At 34.3% G+C, this 21497-nt stretch overlaps 3 protein-coding genes across 6 annotated transcripts; all 3 read right to left on the reverse strand.

The window, feature by feature from the left end:
- Nucleotides 1-4452: 4452 nt before the first annotated feature.
- Nucleotides 4453-7357, reverse strand: LOC147541492 (cyclic dof factor 2-like). Of its 3 annotated transcripts, XM_086637773.1 has the most exons (4): nucleotides 7204-7357; nucleotides 6786-6991; nucleotides 5628-6360; nucleotides 4453-5534 (listed from the first exon to the last, which is right to left on the reverse strand). In XM_086637773.1, the coding sequence occupies exons 2-4, from the start codon at nucleotides 6936-6938 to the stop codon at nucleotides 5062-5064; spliced, it is 1359 nt and encodes a 452-aa protein (XP_086493899.1). In that variant the 5' UTR covers nucleotides 6939-6991; nucleotides 7204-7357; the 3' UTR covers nucleotides 4453-5061. The 3 variants fall into 3 exon arrangements, with proteins under 3 accessions (XP_086493899.1, XP_086493897.1, XP_086493898.1); XM_086637771.1 differs by having other exon boundaries at nucleotides 4453-6360; nucleotides 7204-7241; XM_086637772.1 differs by lacking the exon at nucleotides 7204-7357 and having other exon boundaries at nucleotides 6786-7188.
- A 4777-nt stretch (nucleotides 7358-12134) lies between these two features.
- LOC147541493 (uncharacterized) lies at nucleotides 12135-16741 on the reverse strand. 2 transcript variants are annotated; one of them, XR_015223389.1, is made up of 6 exons: nucleotides 16228-16596; nucleotides 15927-16120; nucleotides 14274-14592; nucleotides 13830-13919; nucleotides 12276-12733; nucleotides 12135-12236 (listed from the first exon to the last, which is right to left on the reverse strand). XR_015223389.1 is itself a non-coding variant. In XM_086634629.1 (5 exons), the coding sequence occupies exons 1-5, from the start codon at nucleotides 16327-16329 to the stop codon at nucleotides 12728-12730; spliced, it is 711 nt and encodes a 236-aa protein (XP_086490755.1). In that variant the 5' UTR covers nucleotides 16330-16741; the 3' UTR covers nucleotides 12135-12727. The 2 variants fall into 2 exon arrangements, 1 of the variants encoding a protein (XP_086490755.1); XM_086634629.1 differs by having other exon boundaries at nucleotides 12135-12733; nucleotides 16228-16741.
- A 402-nt stretch (nucleotides 16742-17143) lies between these two features.
- LOC147541494 (oxidoreductase) lies at nucleotides 17144-20255 on the reverse strand. Its single transcript, XM_086634628.1, has 7 exons — nucleotides 19924-20255; nucleotides 19761-19821; nucleotides 19632-19670; nucleotides 18670-18782; nucleotides 18136-18388; nucleotides 17978-18024; nucleotides 17144-17562 (listed from the first exon to the last, which is right to left on the reverse strand). The coding sequence occupies exons 1-7, from the start codon at nucleotides 20032-20034 to the stop codon at nucleotides 17383-17385; spliced, it is 804 nt and encodes a 267-aa protein (XP_086490754.1). The 5' UTR covers nucleotides 20035-20255; the 3' UTR covers nucleotides 17144-17382.
- Between the last annotated feature and the right edge of the window lie 1242 nt (nucleotides 20256-21497).

Consider the following 21497-nt stretch of genomic DNA (forward strand, 5'->3'; position numbering starts at 1 on the left):
CCGTTCATCATTCCTATCATTTATATTTATATATATAATAACAATACATGGTTTGGTTCGGTTTGTTCGGTTATCCGTCAACCGATCCAAACCACTCGGTTTTGCCATTTTAACATTCGAACCAATCCGGAATACTATTGGATCGGTATCCAAACCGTTGAAATCTGTTTGGATCGGATTGGATCGGTCGGTTTGGATACTAAATGAACACCCCTATATACATTAGAAAGAGGTTTTGTTAAACCTAATCAAACTTAAAGGGAAAAAAGGGGTGATTCTTTTGACTGGTGAAATAATTTTCCACTTGTTCTTTTGACTCCACCTTCATATACAAAACCTTATCCTTTAAATAGTTTTGTTAATTTTTCTATTTCAGGTTAGAAAATGTATTATATTGTTTTACTTTTAAATATATAAATTTAAGTGACAATAATGAAAATCATAAATTAAAAATTGAGTTTGAGGTTCGGCTCAATGACTTTGTGAGAGCCAAATCTATATTTAAAGTGTACAAAATGCATGTACATTGTACTTATCGATTGTTAAATGAACTGAGATTATTTTAAGTACTTGAATCATTTCGTATCATGAATCTTAATATTTTAACGGATATTATTTCAAAAATTACAATATATAATAAGAAGAATAATTGAAAACAAACATAGACGTTTGAATTAATCAATTCCAATCATATTGTCTGGCCCCTTGTTAATTGATCCCACAAATATAAGCAACTTTGGGTTAGTTAGAAATTTTAGGTTGGAAGTTCGGTTTCAGACTTAAGAGCATCTCTGGTAAAAGTGTGTCAAGTCTAAATTCAGATTCTTCAATTCTCTCTTCACTAAAATTCTTCATTACCGTTATGCTTCTTGAAGAATTAACTACTAAGCTAATTGGGTGGTTTTATAGGCGCCTCTGATTATTGCTTTTGGCGTCCCTTCAACGCAAAATTAGGAAAGTGGGTGATTTGGAAAAATAAGATAATTTTCCAGGAAATAAAACAACAAAGGGTGGAAAACTAAAATGTTCCTCTAAACACACCTCCCTTTTATGTCGTCGGTATATTCACCGACCGGTGAAACTCACCTGTGTTTCTCATCTCTCTCTCTCTCTCTTCTCTCTTCGTCCCTTCTCTGTTTCTCTTTCGTCCCTTCTCTCTCTCTCTCTCTCTCTCTCTCTCTCTCTCTCTCTCTCTCTCTCTCTCTCTCTCTCCCTTCTCTTCTCTCTCTCTCTCTCTAACTCTGGCGAAGGAGAAGAGTCCTTTTGTCAGATTTCTGGAAATTGGGGATACAGAGAGAGAGAAAAAAAAGAGGGAAGATGATTGGAAGAAGTGCTGCAGGAGATGGTGAAAGCCTCGCGAAAATTAATTGTGGAAGTCACATGAATTTGTAGTGGAGGTGGTCGAGTTTATGGTAGAAGTGGAAGATGAAGAAGAACTTAAAAATTTAAAGATTCAAGTGTTCCAAAGAAACAACTCAAAACTTTGTACCACGAAAAATAGCAAAGAGTGAGCCAGTAGAATTACCCAAACTAATTTTGTTTCATGTCACTTAGTAGGAGTGGGATCCACATAACTAGCAAACAGATCATAAGACTATAAGAGTGTGTTAGTTACAAAAAGTGGTATAGCCTTGTAGGAGATAAAATCAAAAATCTCATCTAGGAAAAGACATATTTCCTTTCAACAAAAAAAAGAAGGAAAAGAGATAGTTTAATTTCTCTCTCTATCTTTTTTTCCATCAATGGAGTGTGTTGTTTGTTTGACCCAAAAACTTTCCCTTTTCTTTCACTCTCAAACTACCCCACTACCTTTCACTCTCACCTAAGTTAAGATCAACAATAACAAACAATTTATGTTTCTCTCTCCCCTTTAAACTCAACCTAAATTAGGTCCCATCCTTGTCATCCTATGAGTGCACCTCACAACCTCATCAACTAAGGTTCCACCTTTTAGGGTTCATCTCACTTCTCTTGAAGAGCTCACCTTTTCTTTTTTGTTGAAAGATTTGTAGGGATTTATAAAGTTGTCAATTCAAAATAAGGGCACTCCTACCCAGTCTGCCTATCATATATCAGATGGGTTTAGGCAGGTTACCTACAAGTTCAACTTATTGACAATCTGTTCAACTCTCTCAAGTGAGAGTTTTATGTAACAGATGTCTAGGCTACTATAAGTTCCCACAACATTTTGGATAAACGAGCTTGATTGGACTATTTATGTGAGGATGGTGTACTCAATTGATCCGGTACTATTAACTTTTAAGTGCTGGCATAAAATTGAAAATACGATAAGAATTTCCGAACAATGCAAGAGAAACAACACAATTTGATGAGGAGAACTCCCTTTCTCCATTTTTGCACATCGAAATTCACAGGATTTTCATTTTGTTAGGTCAAAATGTCTAAAATAATAAGTGAATATCGATATTGTTACTCAAGGACAACTTACAAATTTTTTACATATCTTGGAACAATGGGTCTTTCTGTCTTCTTTATATATTGGAAAATTCACAGTGTAATTTATTATAAAAATTTAGTCTCACATAGTGATTCTTACCGTCATAAGACTCTGAAATTCTCTTTTATCTTTTTCCTTGTTTGTCAATTTATATTGTTTATTGTGCATATTTGTTTTTCTATATCCAAGTTGATTCGTGTGTTCTCGATATTTGGATTATTTTTTATTCGGTTCCTCAAATTCTGATCATTTTCATAATTTTAGTTCATACATAATTTAGTTGTTCTGTAAAAGCAAAAGTTTGGTTTGGTGAGAACAAAGAAAGCTTAACCAATAACATAAATAAATCTAGTAATGTAACCACAGACCACACTATCTTTATTAAAATTTGTTGGCATTTTTTTTTATACAAAATCAGAATTTAGTTTTCCAAATTTATGTAGTATTTCATAGAGGTCTTGTAATCGTCCGATGATTAAAAAATATTGATCTTACGGTCGTTATCTATCAAGGGGACAAAATTTAGGTATGATCGATTTTTCTAATACCAAATTTATTTATTTAATCTTAATTGACAATTAACTATGGTATGGGGTTTGTTAAAGCTAACAAGATTTATTTTTTGTTGACTCTGGTTCCTCAAATCTTAAATTACATTTCCAAGAATCTAAACCTTTTCCTAAACTAAAGAATATTAATAGACAAAAAAAGCAAACACAAACCTAAAAATAAACAAATTCAGAGGATAAAGAAATACTAAATGGTATCCTATGTACATTTCCCATATTCCAAAACTACTTTCAAGAACTAAGCTACATACACTTTATTTCATCTCTCATATGTCTAACATTTTTTTTTATTCTTCCATTATCTAATAATACATGAATTGTTTGATTGGGTCCATTAAAATACTATATTACAAGGTTAAATTAATAGGTGCACCAAAATTCTGAGTTAGTATTGCAGTTGTTTGATTTAGATATTGAAATTGAGATTGCAACAGATATTCATAAAACTTATAAAATTTATGACTTTAGATATTCTATTTTGTCACTATTAGAATATTTGGGAGAGTAGAGTTTGTTGGACATTATGACTCAAAATTTCACCAACCTGCGCCATTAAATGTTAGTATTATTTGTGTTCATGTCTTGTTATCGCGGTATAAATATATATGGAACTTAGAGATAATGAAATAGGTCTATTTCAAAAAATAATGGATTAGGGCGAACAAATGGACATGTTTTCTACATTTTTTTTTTGTTTTGTTGAAAGGACATGTTTTCTACCTAACCCAGTGTCGGTGGCACTTGGCAGGATGTTTGACCATAGTTGAACCCAAATTCACTGACAGAAGCGTTTTGAAAATGTGAGAAATGGCGTCTCTGTAGGCGCTCCGGTGGAGTTATTGACCCTTAAATGTCATCTAGATCTACCCTTGCCAAAATTACATGTGAAACTCTTGAATAGGCCATACTATACTCCCAAGATTCAGACTCCTTGATATGTTAGAGGAGGCACAATCAACTGAGCTAGCAGTTGTCTACCCAAAGGTTGAACACGCTCTTATGTGGTTGCATTCACCTGCGAAACTACAATTCAAAATTGTGGATGCTCATGAGCCACAAATTATCCACGATCACCTAAAATCACTTTTAAAACCCAAGTTTCTTGTTCTTTCCATCTAACTTCATCGTTTTATGTTCTACATTGTCCTAGGACATCTCCCCTTCGTCATAGTCAAAGTGTGTGTGTGTGTGTGTCAGATAGAAATCTGTTCAGGTAGAAAAAGATAGAGGGATGTATTCAAGGAGAGAGAGAGGGAAGAGAAAGATGTGGTGGCCTAAGAAAAAAAGAAGGAAACTTCGAGTATGACTTCAAACTGATTTGAAGAAATGATTCGGTCTTAAAGCAACTCTATAAACATACCAAATTCTAATATATAAAGAACAAGACTCGGGTTCAAATAAGAGAGCAAAAATACCAAAACAGTATAATATAAGAACTCGATGATCTTCTATTATTGTCAGTCAACAACGAAACATCACTATAGTAGTGTTGAACTTTATAGCATCTATCAGGTAACATTCATTACTAAAATTCAATTTAACAATCACATTATAGCCTTCAATTCATAATCTGACATTAATCGATAACCAAAGATAACTTGGTCAGTACATTTTACTTCACCTCTACTGAGCTGCACTTGGTTCTGAAATTCAGAACAAACCTGCAGATATGGTGAAATTGCTCCTGAGTCGCCTTCTGATGCTCCTCTTTAGCTGGAGAGAATCTCACATGAACACATAAGTCTGCAGATTGGTGTTCATGTAGTGTACAGAGACAGAATAAAAGCAACATTACGAACAGCTCACCTCCTACTCGTGTCGACAATTTACAGCAACAATAGCCTTGTTCACAAACCACTGATTCCCGTTATGATTTTGGGAAGTTTCCCCTCGTGTTACAAGGACAAAATATTGTCATACAAACCATTACTAAAGTTTGAATGAAAATTCTCGTGGCAAGTTTTTACGTTTTTTTCCTGGAATGAATGAGAGCGAGATAGGGCTGCGGGTTTGCTTGTAAGACCTGTTCAGTTTCTAAACCTTCTCTTTCCTTTCAACTTTGGGGTTGAAAGCTTTGAAGATACCACCTTTTAATATGGGTCCATTCTGTTCGGATTTACTGCCTAAAGTTGCCCATATAGAAACCTTGGCAGCGTCATCTGGATCATCAATTCTTAGTGTCTTCGGAACCCAAAAACATTTCTCTGTTTTCTCTTCTTTCTCTAAATTTGCATCTCTAGAATGTTTACCTAAGGTTGGAGAACCATAGTTTGAACAATCACTATTACTAGTGGAAGAAGATGGAGATATGCTTCCATTAGGGATCCATGGTATATTCCATGCTCGTGCGGCCCAGCTAGGCATGCAAGCCCAATAAGAGGCGGGGACAAATGGGATACTTGGAGTGCACAATGCAGGACCTGCCACCAAAACCGTCGAACCCCACTCCGTTGATGTACGGTTTCCATTTTTTGCATCATCAATGATCTCCGAAGAGCACCTGCCTGCTGCCATATTCAAAGGGTAAGCCCAAGTTGGACCAGCACAAAAAGGCATAGGATGTGGACGACTAGTCAAACTAAAACAATCAGGAATTCTACCTCGCTCCTTCTGATTACCATTTTTCAGCAACTCTTCTTCATTGATTACAGTAGACAATGGAGAGCCACACGAGAACGGTTTGTCTTCAGTTTCTTCAGAAACCACAAGACCCAACTCGACATCTCCTTTTTGCTCCCCATGCAGCCCAGAAGCCATGGAATCACAAAGAGGTCCATCTTGGCCAAAGCTCAGCACTGTGCCATTTCCCTTTATAAGTACAGAAGGAGCAGTCACTCCCCCTGTAGGGAATTTCTGATTAGATGTCTCGTGTGAGTCAACCTGATTAGCTGGTATTCTTTCAGAAGCTGGTATTCTTTCAGAAGACATCATTAATTGTCGATACTGGGAAGCCATATGTTTCTTCCGACGCCCAGCACCCACAGGCACATTTCTCACAGTTCCTCCGGCAGTCCAATATCTATGGCAATTCTTGCAGAAATGCCTAGGTTGGTTAACATTGTAATTGTTAAAGTAACAAAATTTTGTATCTTGACTATTACATCGAGGGCATGGCAGGATTCTGTCTGGTTTCTTAAGAAGCTTGTCTCGGCTAGATAAAGAATTTTCACCTTGGCCGTCCTCAGTCTTCGGCTTTAGCATTGCTTCATTCTCATTTATACTACCTTTATAGTTATTTACATTTCCAATATCCTGAACAGATTCTTCGATCTTGCGGGAATTTTCTACAGGAGACTCAATCTTTTCTGCTTTGTTCGTCTTTCTGCATTGATCCTGTTAATCAATCATGAACTCAATAAATTGCCTTTTTCCAATCAAAGTTCTAAACCACTATATATTAGGTAGTAGTAAACTACTTTTCTCACTACCCTTTTTCGCGCTTCCTATAGTGAGTACTGAAATGGAAGATTTCATACCTAAAATTTGATAAGCAGATAAAACTCCACACCCCATATCAATCTTAACAATAAAGTCTATTGGTTTAGAATCATACCTAAAATTGACAGTCAAAGTCAAAAATCATGATTTAGGCATATAAGGTCAACCCACTTAAGAATGAAATTTTAACATCAATAACCAAGTTCTAACAATACTCTTAAATGAACATATTTTAGATTAAGCATTCAAGGGTTTTGATTAATCACAAGAAGAAGACTAGAACATAAGTAAGTAAGAATATTTAGTATGAAAGAGAATACCTTATCTTTTTTAAATATTATGAGCGGAGTATGAACTTTTAGATCGGATTTGTTAACAGAATCAACCATAATCTGACATTGATTATCTTGAACCGGAATAGTTGTTCCGAAGAGTTTAATAGCCGGATCTTTGAACTCATCATCATCAGTCATTTTCTTCTACTCCTCTTTGATTTCAACTTCTTTCTTATTCTTGGAATATACTCCTAGTAGAAGAGATCAAAAAGCATATCTTTCAACATAAAACACAATAAAGAGATAGAAAGAAAGAAACTTATTAAAACCCCCATAAAGACCTTTCTGAGAGAAAGAGAGAGAAGAACTATTAAAAGCACCAAGAACGTGACAGAGAAATGGATTTATTTTCCATTTATTTAATGTCTCGTTTTATGCAACTTGATTTATTTAATTAAATTACCGGTTGCCCTTTTCTTCCAGCTGGTGTTCATAGTCAGCGTCTTGGATAGCTTCTTAGGCCATGAATTTCAGGGATCCGACAGCTGATGTCACTGTCTATTGCGCTTACTTTGCTTCTTTTGGGCCCAGCCTTTGGACTTCTAAAATAATTCGTCAACTATAACGCCTAAGTCTTAGCAGTTATCAATATTGATTATGTTTTTTACTATTTGATGTGACGTGTGCGCGCAAGAGAGAGGGTGTTTGTGTGCGGGGGAGAGAGAGAGAGAGAGAGAGAGAGATTTCTAAAAATCTTCATGTGAAGTTGTTACGTTCTAAGCTAACTCAATTATTATTGACTTAAGAGTTATGTTGATTGTAATCAATATAAATAACGGGGGATGGGATTTAAGTCCAAAATCGCATGATTAACGAGTCTAGAAACCAAAGATAATCTGAAATAGAAAATAAACCCACTCAAAGTAAATTACATGTCTATCCTCTTATTCTCTTTTACTGCCTAACTTATCCTAAGTTAAAAAAAAAACAACCCAAAATAATAGATACCATAATATATAGAGATTCATTAAATTATTTCTTTAAAAATAAACTTTCTTTCCCCAGAAAAAATTGCCTTTTCCGTTTAGCATAACGAAAAAAAAGTAGCCTTTTCTGTTTCAAAAAAATAACCAAAAAAAAAAGTTACATTTTCCTCAAATATCAAACCGAAGAGAGAGAGAGAGAGAGAGAGAAAGGGAAACTCTTATCTTAAACACGCCCAAAATAAACCTAACAGAGAGGGAGAATCCATTGCTGGTTTCGTTCATCATCATCAACAGTAAAGAGTAAGTTATTATGGTTTTCATCATTTTTGTTGTTCCTTCAACTTTGTTTATGATTTAGATTGATTTCTACAACACAAAACGAATTAGGTTTTAATTTTAACAAACTTTAACTATGATTTATTTTTCTGAAATTGATTTGCTAATAAGAAATTTCTAGGATTTAGTTTTTTTGAAGTGATTTAATAGAAGTTATTTTCAAAACCCTAAATCAGTTCAAAGTGAAGAGTATGTTTCTTTTTTGCATGCAACAAAAAATTTGTATGGTTACCTTGTCTCTTTTGTTGTGCAATTTCTGTGAAGAAATAACATATGAAGCTTGATCTCTTTATAAATTGTAGTTACTACTACATCTTCTGCTTAAATTTTTTATTTTAGACCGACAATTTAGGGTTCTATCTAATTTAGGATTTTGTATTGTAGACTTTCAAGCATAGTGTTAGATCCAGAATATAGTTACTTTCAATAAAAACTTAACATTTTGTCTAGCATTATTAAGTTTCTTATAAAACTTTATCAATGGTTACCTGTCAAACCTGATTTTTTGACAACCATAGAACATTACATGGTGTAATATAAGAAAATAATGAGAGAATAAAGTGGATTGTAAAAACAATGTCATTTGTCTAGCATTTTTGAAGTTTATCATAGAACCTTGAAATGGTTACTGTTCAAAACTGGTTTCATAAGAAAAATGACTTGTTTGACTAGCATTTTTTAGTTTCTTATAGAAACGTATAAATGATTACAACCCAAAGATGTTGAATTGGTTTGTTGTTTGAACTTTGACAGGCCTGATTGTGGGTTGCATGTGATTTTGCACATGGAATAACTTTATATCGAATCGAAATATAAACATTTTCCTAACGAGATGCCAAAAGATGATTGGGCAAAACTAGCGCAAAGGAAGAAGGGTGAACTAACTTGGTTGTTGCTGAATGAATCAAAGGATATATGGAGAAAAAATGTTTAAGTACTTTAACTTGTATTTTGTAACGGGCTATGTGATAAAACGTAGCAAACATGTTTATGTTTTAAGTTTGAATAACATCTTGAGCAGTTATGGGATTATTTATCAATGTTCTATAATACCACAATTATATTATATTTTAGATGTCGTTCAACAGGTTTATAGGATGTTACTCAAATTTCTTGGACACTACTGAAATTATACAATTATAATACGTGGTAGGGCAAAGGCATGATGAACTCAAACACTTAATGCTGAATCCATTGATAACATATATAACTAAGGAAACAAATAGTTCGTACAAAAATATATCAAAAATCTAGACATTTTGATTAAAATATAACAAAGGCTAAAACCAACCTGCTTTGATTGTATTGAAAATTGCTAAATTGTTAGAAACATCAAACAAATTTTTCTAGCATGGTCCAATGGGTATAAAGATACCAGTAAGATGTTGACAAAATTTCTCCAACACTACCAGCATTTTTTCAGTTTTTCGACATTTTGTAACTTACTCTTAGCCAAATCATAATACCAACTGAAACATTGATCCAAATACATATGAGTATAACTACGATAAATCGTAACCATTGATAAAATTTAATAGGAAATAGGAAAATCCTCTTGTTTAAATACGATAATCTGTTAACATTGATCAAATTCTCTAAACATATAAAAGACATAAGTAGAATATTTATGTTTCTAGCGGAGTAAGTAAACCTGCATAATCAAAATTTAAGTTAGTTATTATATTGCTATGGTGCATGAGGCACTATTGTGATAAGCCGGGTTTTTACACCGACCGCAAATCCTAATTTTTTTGGGTATGTTTCCTGAGCTATCTCTTCTTACTGTCCTTGGTCTTCACAGTTTTCTCTTTGTTAACAGAGGTAGTGTTCTTGTTTCATCACTGTACTCCATTGGCTCATCATAATTTGGTATTGGGCAGACATAATATTGATAAGTGTTGACGAACGCTTGTTTGGTGAATGATAAAAAAAAACTTGCCGTATTACCATCATGGCATGTCGACAAGGGATACCATCTATCGACCACCTACCGCAACCACATGTGAGATCAATGAGATTGACAGAGTGGGTAGGAAATGAGCATACCTCATACACAAGCTACTGTAACAAATTCATAATAGATGTCACTAGAATCGATAAAATGCTAGTAGAATACGGAAAATGTAACAAAAATAATTTCACTTTACACATTTTAATTACTAAAAAGTATTTGTTAACCTACTGTAACAAATTCATTCAACAGATACTGATAGAATGTAGAATATGCTAGTAGAATCAGTAGGATGCTAGAAAAATAGTATTTGCATTTTAACGTACTGTAATAAATACATTCAACAGATGCTAATAGAATGTAAAAAAATGTTATTAGAATCAATAAGATGCTAACAAAATAGTATTTTTTTTTTAACCTATTGTAACAAATTCATAACAAATGCTAATAAAATGTAGAAAATGCTAGTAGAATACAGAAAATGTAGCAAACACAATTTCACTTAATAAAACTTTTTTATGAAAAAGATATTGAATTGATAGAGATTTCAGCATTCACTTTTTACCAAAAAGTGATAAAAAATGTTACATATAAGTTTTTTGTTAGAATAAATAATTTTTTTAAGAAGATTGTAGTAATAGAAATTGTAGTAATAGAGATTTATAGATTCTAACGATCAATTTAAGTTAGACATACCTCACAAACGAATTTGTAGATGTCTAATTAGATCGAGGTAGAGATAAAACGCAAATCACAACTTCATACTTTCTTGAAGTTCAAAGAACAAAGAGTTACAGAGAGAGAAATTCGTTTTGGGGATTGAGCATCTCATTTTAGGTAAATATCCATTGATTTGGTAGGTTACTTTAATCAAATACAACGGATTTAGAAATAATATACTTTCTTGAATTCAAAGAATATGGAGTTACATAGATAGAAACTCGTTTTTTTTAGAGGACAACTCGTTTTTGTTAAATATCCACTGATTTGGTTAAATATTTATAGAGTTTATGGAAATAAAGATTGGTATTAAATATCCAACATAAATATTCTTTCATAAAATTTATGGAAAGAGTTACTAACTTAACCAGTATAAACCTTTGGTTTACCAATGGTTGAAAAATATTTATGAAAGGGCAAAAATGAGAGATAATTAAAAGGATTGATGCATGGGACCCACCAAATAGTTAATTTTTGGACTTATTTTACATTTTCGATTTATTTTGGTTTTATTTTATTTATTGATTTAGGAGTGGATATATGACTCATTATCCCCCCTATTTTTGGACCTTAAACTCAAAAATCCTATAAATAAGTAGTCTTATGACATTCGAATTTTCTTCTCATCAGAACAATTTGGGTGTCTATAACACCTTGGTCTACACACATGCCCGTTCTTGTTAGTCAAATTACAAAATGTCCTCTTTAAATTGCAATCTATGTGAATAAAATAATTCTCATTCAGTTGAATCTGGTAACAAAAACACCACTTAAGAAGACATTTTTAGTCATCCTCAGAAGTAATTCCCATCTCGAGAAAATGATACTAATATTTTACTCATAAGAAGACTTTTATTTACTTTCAGATGTTAATGCCTTGTCTTCCACATGCTTGAGATAATTATAATTGGTGTTTGCTTCTTAAACTAAAACATCTTAAATTAAAACAAGACACGGTTAATCATGGATTCATCCTCTCTTAAAAAGTATGTGGATTTCTGCAAAAGAAGATACGGTTAACTTAAAAGGGTATCAACTTTATATAAAAGGAGGAACGTCTCAAAAAAAAAAAAAGTTATTTTTTTTTGTGCCCCCCAACATGTGACTAACTTCTTTTTTTGACCTTTTGCTTTTTGTTTTTGTTAAAAATGACTCTTTTCTTAAGACAGTCAGTCAACTTTAACAGATGGGGCTCTGCCATGTCAACACACATCAGGAGAGAGTGCACCCACTCGGGCTAATTACAATTTTCGCTCTTATAACTATTCCGCAGTCCCTTCTGCATAGGATATTTAGGTAGTATTTCTTTTTCTATAAGACAATCTAAAATCTTACTAAGACATCTTAGTTACTTGAGTCATATTTCAGAATGTTTATTTTGGTAGACTAATTTAAATAGTATTGATCAAAGAAACTCAGAAAAATTAGAATTTCACTACTTGTTAACAATCTATTTGAAAAGAACAAATGCAAAAAACTCGAGAGAAACTGATTATAATATATCTCTCATCAAAAAAAAAAAAAACTGATTATAATATATACAACAACGATAAAACTAACATACTCCCCTGTATGAGAGTCTCTATTAGTAGACTGCCTAATGACTTACAGTCGTAAAGTTCCAGTGTAAATGCTCTGCAACAGAAATTTGCTACTGGAACAAGACAAACTAACCAGGACCTTTTCGAACCAATGTGAATCATATTCTCTGGATTCCGTCGCCCACTTTCTTGCCATTTGAAGTCATCAAGGTAGATACAGTAGCTAACTAATGAATGATTCAGATCTGAGTTAAGTACAATTAATCAGGACACGGGTTTCTCTTTTTAGAATCCATCCCATTTTGACAGTGGAAAAGAATTGGTAAAACAGGCTGGTAAAATCCCATGTCTGTATATTATCCGCGCCTGATTTGAGTTCTGAAAGTGGGTGCAGATGAGTCGGCGAGGACTGCCAAAAAAATGTGTAGATCCGGGGGATTATTAGAACTCTCATCAGTCCTGCATCAGAAACAGCCTCTTAGTTGCAGCATATGGTAGTAACACAAGCACATAAATACTTACCAACTACAAATCTATAAATGTGTTCATTAAGATGACAAAATATATGGGTAATGATGGTCAAGGCTGAGACAGAGCCGAATCTCTTTATACCCCTCGAATATTACATACTTTTTTTTGTCAGACGATGTACACTGGTACCTTCACCAAGTTATTTGTTACCCATAACTGGAAGCTCTTTCACGAGTTGACTAGGTATATTTTCTCGCACCTTCAGGCAATGCGAGTTCGCCACGTAATATTCAATCAAGTGGAGTTTGAGTGCTAACAATCTTCAATAACTGGCCAAACTAATAAAAGGGACTGGAAAATCTTTATAGGCCACACAATTAATTGTTGAAAGCAAAACATGAAAGCAAATTAACATATTAGATTGAGATAATATCCAACAGTGAGCTTTTAGGCTCAGAGATATGCTTAAATAAGAGAAGGTTAAATCTCAAACTTGTCTGAATAATACAAAATGCACATAACCACGGAGAGGTCTGAAATCTCCCAAGTTCCCAACCTACCCAGAACATGTCTGATGAGTTTCAAGAATTGTAAGTGAAGTAAAAACACAAAAGGGAAAAGGAAAGAGTCGGTCCTTGTATTAGAGAAGTACGAGATTTTCAGTCATTTCGCTTCAACTAAGAAATAACAAAGATTTGCAGTGGTCAACTTTGTGAAGAATCAGTTGATCCTAATAATGATGCAATGTAATTTACTAAATTTTCTGATGGTGCACTCCCCTAGAGGCAACCCACATGTTTCCAACTGAACATATTTAGAACAGACTAACAACTAGAAGTTCCCCTTGTCATTGGACCATGTTGGTCGGCTGCTCGGGGATTGCCTTTAGCAGTCCAATACTCTGATTCACATCATTTAGTCAGTGGTTTGACTAGCGTACAAGAACACCACGTCACAAAACAGGTAGAGGAGGAACCTTGCATTTTATCGAGTAACTGGAGCAAACACCATGGTATTTTGCTCCAGATAACACAAAATTTATCTTATGACCGACAGAAGTAGCAGATAACACAACATTACTTACATTAGCAACTTGGAAAGATCGACTAATGCTGGACTTTAGTTTTGGTGATTGAGAAGCATGTGTCGACCCACCAACCGAAGGTGAGGTACCCTGCAGATATACAAGCTTACTCAGATACGAATAACAAACACATTTTCTTAAAAATAACAAGCACATTTGTACCAGAAAATTAGGGAACATAACCTAGACAATAGTATTATCAAACTAAACCAGAGCTTCTTCCATCCACTTTATGATTTTGATATTTGCTTCACATATTGTGTATATAATGGAAATACATTTACATAACAATTTTCAATTCCGAATGCTTTCAGATATCTTGTTTATACTTCAATTAATTCTTTTTGAGGCACAATGGGCAACCAAATCAACAAGTTGAAGCTGTATGATGAAAATAAATGCAGTTGAGGCAAATGTTGAGATCTAAGGGTGAAGGCACATTACCCCATATTCTAATCCATCATCTTGAGCATCTTCAAACAGAGATGAATAGTACGCTGGGTCATAAATGGAGCCTCCAATTATTTCAGAATTAGAATTCTGACTAACTATTGTAGGAGCTGGAGGATTCAAGAAACTCTCTCTCAAATCAAAATTTGTCTCTCGAGAAATAGAGTTGTCTCCTGAAGAAACCCCCAATCTGTACATCTGAATCCAAAGTAATGATGACAACAACCTCACAGAAGATCCAAGAATTTGCATCAGGAAAGCAAGCCTTATGGAAAATATAAGCAGTGGACTGTAGTTTTCAGAAGAAATGTTCCTGCGCAAGCAACAAAAATATCGGCAACAGACACGAGATTATTTTAACATGGGCAAATATAGAAACAAAAGCAGATTGTAGAAAATTATAAGTTTATAACAGTAAAATACATACAAGAGACGACCTATTGTAAACCACCAAGAAATCTATAGGCCATCTCAAAATGACACTTTCAGTGAACAACTGCGGTTAAAATCTAAAGATACCAGCACCAAGAAGTCAATACTGCAAATATTGAACATTAATAAGCAATAGAAGTTAATATTGACACCTAAATCCAGCGGAGACGTTCTCCAAAGAAACAGGAACCAAGTTAAATGTATAATAATTGTACTATTGTAGGTATAGAAAGTCTATGATACGTATGAGAATGGGACATCACATTTTGTTTCTCAGGGTACATTCTGCATGCGTCTCTAGCACAGAGGTCTCGCTTAATATACTCCTCACAAAACTTCACTTTATAAGTGATTTAATCCGCAATTGAGATGTACTATACTCCCATATGTTTTCTAATTTATGTAGTATCAGTAGTTCAGTACATCATAGACAACAAGGGGTCCAATTCAATACATTTAAAGTCTATAAGATTTCTTAAATTTAAGAATTGTGACTAAATAAGTATTTTGAAATGCTATAAAAAAATATCGTCTATATGTGCGGAAAAATGTGAAGTGAATATCTATATCATTTATCGGACAGTCTGAAATATAAGATTCAATATGTTGAGCGTATCCTAAGATGGGTTTTTTTACATGATGAGGTATGTGTTTTGAGTACTACGAATCTAACTATTACCAGAAAACCTTTCATAAGTGTGGGGTTACTCTTTGCATCTAATTCAAAGTTAATGTACTAGACGCAGATTAAACAGGAAAAGGAATGATTAGTTGCGTCAGCTTTGCTCGGTTCAAGGGGAACTCTGCTCTAGATAGAGAAAAGGATTCATCTTTTTGCGCATTATAATTTGAATTGCAAAATATAGACATATAACCCGATAAAAAAAAGTTCAAATAAAATTGATGAACTGATGGCAAATACAGAAAATTACTAATTGTAGATCTTGGTCGACAAACAGAACCCAACAATTGCCAAATTTTCGAGCAACTTAAGCATCTTCTGATGTTAATTTTAGCTATAAACCTCAAGTTAACATATTTTTGGAAGGTTCACCATGAATTATCTGAATTTCAATCAAAATGATATCCCAAAGGAACTTAATTTTTCGGAAAATCTCTATATCAGTTCAATAACACTTACAAATCATAAAGTAAAGAAATTGCACGATCCATTAAAATATAAACCAGAGAATGAATCAGGAAAGGGATACTGACCAAATCTGATGAGAGAAAAGAATGAACCAACAGATATCCACCAAAATAGCACAAAAAAGAAGAAGAGCATAAGTACGTCCAAGACTCTGACTACTACTCTCAATCGCAACAAGAGCAAACAATGAAATTGTCAAATTGATTAACAATGCCCCATTGAATAATGCCCCAAGAGATCCAACCAAAGCACAACCGATCTGTTATCACATAGAAAATACACAACAAAATTGTAGTAACCCTAATTTATTCAAAAAAAAAAAAAAACCCTAATTTATTAAAGAAGTAATCATCCTAGTGTTGTTACCTGAATGTAAATGAGAATGATAGCAAAAGATTGAAGATGATCGTAGTCGCGAAGCCATGAATGAATTCGATTTCGTAATGAAGAACAACAACAGAGCATCATGAATCGAGTGATTTCGATGCCCTAGATATTTGAAGGAAGTTGAACTACATTGATCGTAAGCAAAATCGTTTTCTATCCGCTGGTCTTTTTTTAATTTTGCAAAAATGTCTGTGTTTTTATATTTCTATCATTCACACAGCTCATACATGGGGTCTTCATTTTTTTCCTTTTTTTCCTTTTTTTTATGTTATAAGATAATAATTTCTTTTTATTTTTTGAACGATACCACTATACCAAGTACAATCATACACTTACCATCTTAAGCTCATAAAATTGTGGGATTGAGTCTCGGGAGAAGTAGTTTGCGATCAAAATTTATGTCATGTAATTTAGGCAACTATCACACATCATTCAACAAAAAATACTCCCTAAGAAATTCCTTTGATTGTTACCCGTTCTTGATCGATTGATCGGTCGGTTGACCGAACGGGTCACCTCAGTTTCAGGCGGGTCCAGTTTCCAAACTAACCACCAACTTAATAATAAAATAGTAAGTAAAATGTTAAGGTAGTCATTGACTATTGTGATGCAAAATTACAAATCGTAGAACATCAAAAAAGTTGCAGAGTTCCGCCACTATAAATATTCATCACAAGATCCTTCATATGTAATTAAGGAACTTGACAAGTTGGGCGATCAGAAGACGAAGAAACAACCTTCGATGACTTTTGTCATCGTTACCTTCTTATCTGTCCTAATTAAAAAAATGATCGATTGAATAATACCCCCCATCTTCTTTTTTATTTACTTGCAATTTTGTCATAAAACATGTAAGGGAAAAAAAACTGCTAGGTCGAAAAGAAGAGTCCTTGTATCCGTATAAACTGTCATATCCGTGTAAACTGTCATATCTTTCAACAAAAAAGAATATAAACTGTCATATAAAACATGCATTTTAAACACAATTCTGCCACTGTAGTCCAAATGTTTCTATTTTGGTTTCTGTGATCATCAATAGAAATTTACCATCATAATGGAATTTCTGATGAACAAAATTCTTTGAGGCAACTCAAATACAGTATCCAGTTATGTTAAAACCCTAGAAATTTAGTATCACAACTTGAAGAGCTTTTTGTGGACCTTCAAAACTAACCGGCATGTAAGCGATACTCTGGTGTTCGTTCTTTCGATACTCTTGCTATTTTTGGAACATTTGGGCTCTATTGCGTCATCCGAGCAAATCGAAGCTGAATCTTGTTTATGATGTTTCATAGCTTCAAGAACGTTCACGACCTATAAAAGAAACAGAATGGGAAATCAATAACCTAAGAATCAATAAGACAATAACAACAAATCGTTCAAGTAAGGTAGACTTTGTGTCTTTGAGTGTCTGAATCTGACTCGCCGTCAAATCTGACTTGTCTGAACATGAGTAGCGTAAGTCTGACTTGTTTTGGTCAGTGACACAATAGTCATTTCAGGTAATTTCAGATAATGTGCTCTTCTTATTTAATGTCCGAATCAATTGGACCAAAATCAGTCCGTGTCAGCCATTCAGACGAGTTAGATACAAACATACTAAAATCTGACTTGAGATCATTCAGATCTCGAGTCAGATTTCAAATATGATAATATGAAAAACAAACAACATCTAAGTCATGAAATGAGTTCAATAACCTTGTGAATCAAACTTATTTATCAAATTTACCTTATCTAACTGATGAACGTTATTATCTTCTATACCATGTAGATAATCTGATAAGACACATAAATGATGAGATGTACTTCACTTGAAAAGAAAATTCAGAGAATCAACGTTTAAAATCATGCGAAAATAAAATAAAAATAACTCAATGATTTATCTACCCGAGTAAGCTTCATCTTTGAATATCAGCAAACTACAAGGCATCAGTAGGATCGAGGAATCTTGGTGATTATCTGAACACGCATCAGTATGGTTATAAGCTCTTGTTTTATCCAAATCCGTACACTCAGCAAGAGATTTATCGGTGTTATTAGACTCTCTTAATCTTGAATGAGGGGTAAAGTTCATCACAGCAGGTGATCCAAGAGATAAGATAGCCACAACTGGATAATAAGCGGGTCCATCTTGGTGTGGCTGAATTAGACAAAAAAAAAGAACATATATGATAAATCCCACATAGTTTTGATCGTCATGACAATTTCGTGATTAAGCGGTTGATCACATTTTATGCAACAACACTATCATTAAACTTCCAATTTTCCACATTCGGTGTTTGAAGTTTCTTAGAATCCTTGTTAGTTGTTACAAAGAAATGCAGGTAAAATGTGCTTTGAACCAAGTATTTTTGGTGTTAAATATTATAGACTGAAAATAGTAAAGACAATGAAGTAGATGAGAAAGTTTTTCTTACGAACCATGATACCTTGATCGGGAAGGTATTCGTTAATGAGGACATGATTTATTGGTGAAGGGAATAGCCCACTCTCTTCACATATTCTCTTCGTAATCTTTGTTAGCCAAGGAGGTACTACACAACCAAAAGAGAGTATTCTTCAAAAATTCGGATTAGATCACCATAATTACCGGACTCATTCTAGATACTCAATAGCTTGAAAAAGATCTTGCTAAAAATCAACAAGCTTAAATATCAAATCCATGTTTCATATGAAAAGCAAAAATATGTCCTATTTGAGTTCAGTCCTATCAGTAAGAACCCTATGCGGATAATAGCGAATAAAATTGTGGTATACAATTCCAGGCAAAGTATGCAACTAATTTTCAACAATATGATTAGTCTAGAGTTTAACGATATTGGCGATAACCCCATTCACATTGGCACAACTCGGATATCTTTCATTCCAGAGAATATATATAATATAAAGTAATGTATGAGCTTATACCGGGCATTGAGAGTCAATGACTCCAGCAAGCGTATTATGGCCGAGCCAGACGACATGAGAATTGCTCGTATCCCTGTTAAGTTTGTGGCCATCCAACTCAAAACCAATTGGCGATGAGTGGAGAGGACCTAGATAGACCTTATATTCTTGGTTGCTAGATACCCATACTCCCATGTGGGACTATTCTCACGGAGTCGTGCCATTTTAAGGCAAGACCAAGAGGATCAGAAGGTCGAGGGTAGTGGAACCTATTCATCAATAGGATCGAAAACATGTAACCCAACAATTGATGCTATTGATTTGACTAAATTTGTTGTATTTATAAAACTAATCAAGCTTCCTCAAGCAAAACAACAGGGCAACAGTTTTTACCAAGGATCTCAATATAAATTCTTATATTTCTAAATTTCTCAAAGAAAAATAAAGGAACTAATTCATTGAATAGATCATGAAGGAGAGGTTTTTTCCAGACTTACAATCCTGTGGTAGAAGGCCCTTCTCATGAACAACACCACCTGTTGGATTAAAAACATAAAATTTTCAAGGACTGTGAACCAACTTTTTAGGTAAAGGATTTAGAAGAAGATGGGGGAAAGAGGACAAACCCCAATTTTGTAATCTCCTGTTCTTCAATGATTTCCATTTGGATATGGGAGATTGATATATCTGAAGAAAGTAGATAAAGAAATTAACCAAAAAATCAAGAAAGAATAGAAACAAGATCAAATTAAACTTGAAAAAGGAAGAGTAATTTGATGAATTTCTTACTTGATGAAGGAGTTGGGTTTGTTCAGAATCTGAGATGAAATTTGGAATGTAAATTAGGGTTGGTAAAGGACCAACTTTGAAGTCTTTTAGATTCTCAATTTCTTCTTCCATTCTCACTATGAAACCCTACACCCCTTGGACCTGGTTGAACTTGAACCCCTGTTACTAAACTCCCTGCGCCTGCCTGCCTGCGGCCCTGAGCCTAGGGGTGGGAATCGGGCGGGTTCGGACGGGCCCGGGCATAATATAGCCGGTCTAGGGCGGATCGGGCACTACCTCGCCTAGCCTGCATTTTCTGACCAACTCATCGTTTTTGCTCCTATCAGTGTCCTACAGTTCGTTTTGGACTTCAAGGGTCAAATATTTTTCAACTTTTCTCCTCAGTATCCTTAGGGACCAAAACGAAATTAATTCCCCAAAAACTTAAACAAATTAAACCACCTCATCTCTCCGTCTTTCTTCCATTTTATTACCCCTCTCCTCCACTTTACCACTTCTCTCTTCCGCTTCATCTCTCGCCACCTCATCATCTTCTCCGTCGGCCAAATATTTCGACGACCTTCAAACTTGAAAAACAAAAACATTATTTATTCTTCTTCCTTCTTCCTCCTCTTCTTATTCTCTTTTCTTTACTCTCTTTCTTCACTCTCTCTCTATCTACTTTCGACTAAGGGAAGCAGACCTCCGGTGAAGGGATTGTGATGTAGAACGCAGCGGAATTAAAAGTAGACAATAAAATAAACGAAGAACGATAAAATAACAATAAAAGAAAGATAAAATAACTATAACTCGATTAAACTTGATTGGGTTTTCTCTTCAACATCCAAATATAAAGACAGACTGGACATCCTTTTATAGGATATTTGGTGTATAATAAGAAGATGGAGGTGATGGTGAATATGGTGGTGAGTACGGTGGTGGTGTATACGAGGACGGAGGTGGTGTATAAGAGTACGGAGGTGGTGTGTAAGAGTACGGAGGTGGTGGTGATGGTGGTGGTGCGGTTTTAGTCAGATAATAAGAGGATGGAGGTTGTGATGAGTTTTCTCGTACAGTTTCTCCTGGATTCCAATGATAATCGTACGAATCCTTATTCGCATACAAACATGATGCGCATAAGCATCGATTCGTTATCCCTTGATGAGTATAATCTGATTGAATATAATCATCTTGACGAATAGAATACGATTGATACGGATCTAACTGGTCTGGAAAAAAATTTCTAGAATCATTAGCCCAAAATTTTGGTGGCTCTGAATACCACATGATGTAGAACGCAGCGGAATTAAAAGTAGACAATAAAATAAACGAAGAACGATAAAATAACGATAAAAGAAAGATAAAATAACTATAACTCGATTAAACTTGATTGGGTTTTCTCTTCAACATCCAAATATAAAGACAGACTGGACATCCTTTTATAGGATATTAGACTTTCCTAGATAGACTCAAACTGGACTTTCCTAAATAATAGAAATACTAAAATAATGAAACTTCCTAAACATAGATTCATTATGAATCCTTCTAAACTAGGACTCTCCTAAACTTCTAGAATGGCCGACTAAGCCACGGGT

This window comes from Eschscholzia californica, unplaced genomic scaffold (genome assembly GCF_041429995.1).
Source record: "Eschscholzia californica isolate CP2 unplaced genomic scaffold, dmEscCali1.0.p SCAF_4, whole genome shotgun sequence".
NCBI classification, from domain to species: Eukaryota; Viridiplantae; Streptophyta; class Magnoliopsida; order Ranunculales; family Papaveraceae; genus Eschscholzia; species Eschscholzia californica.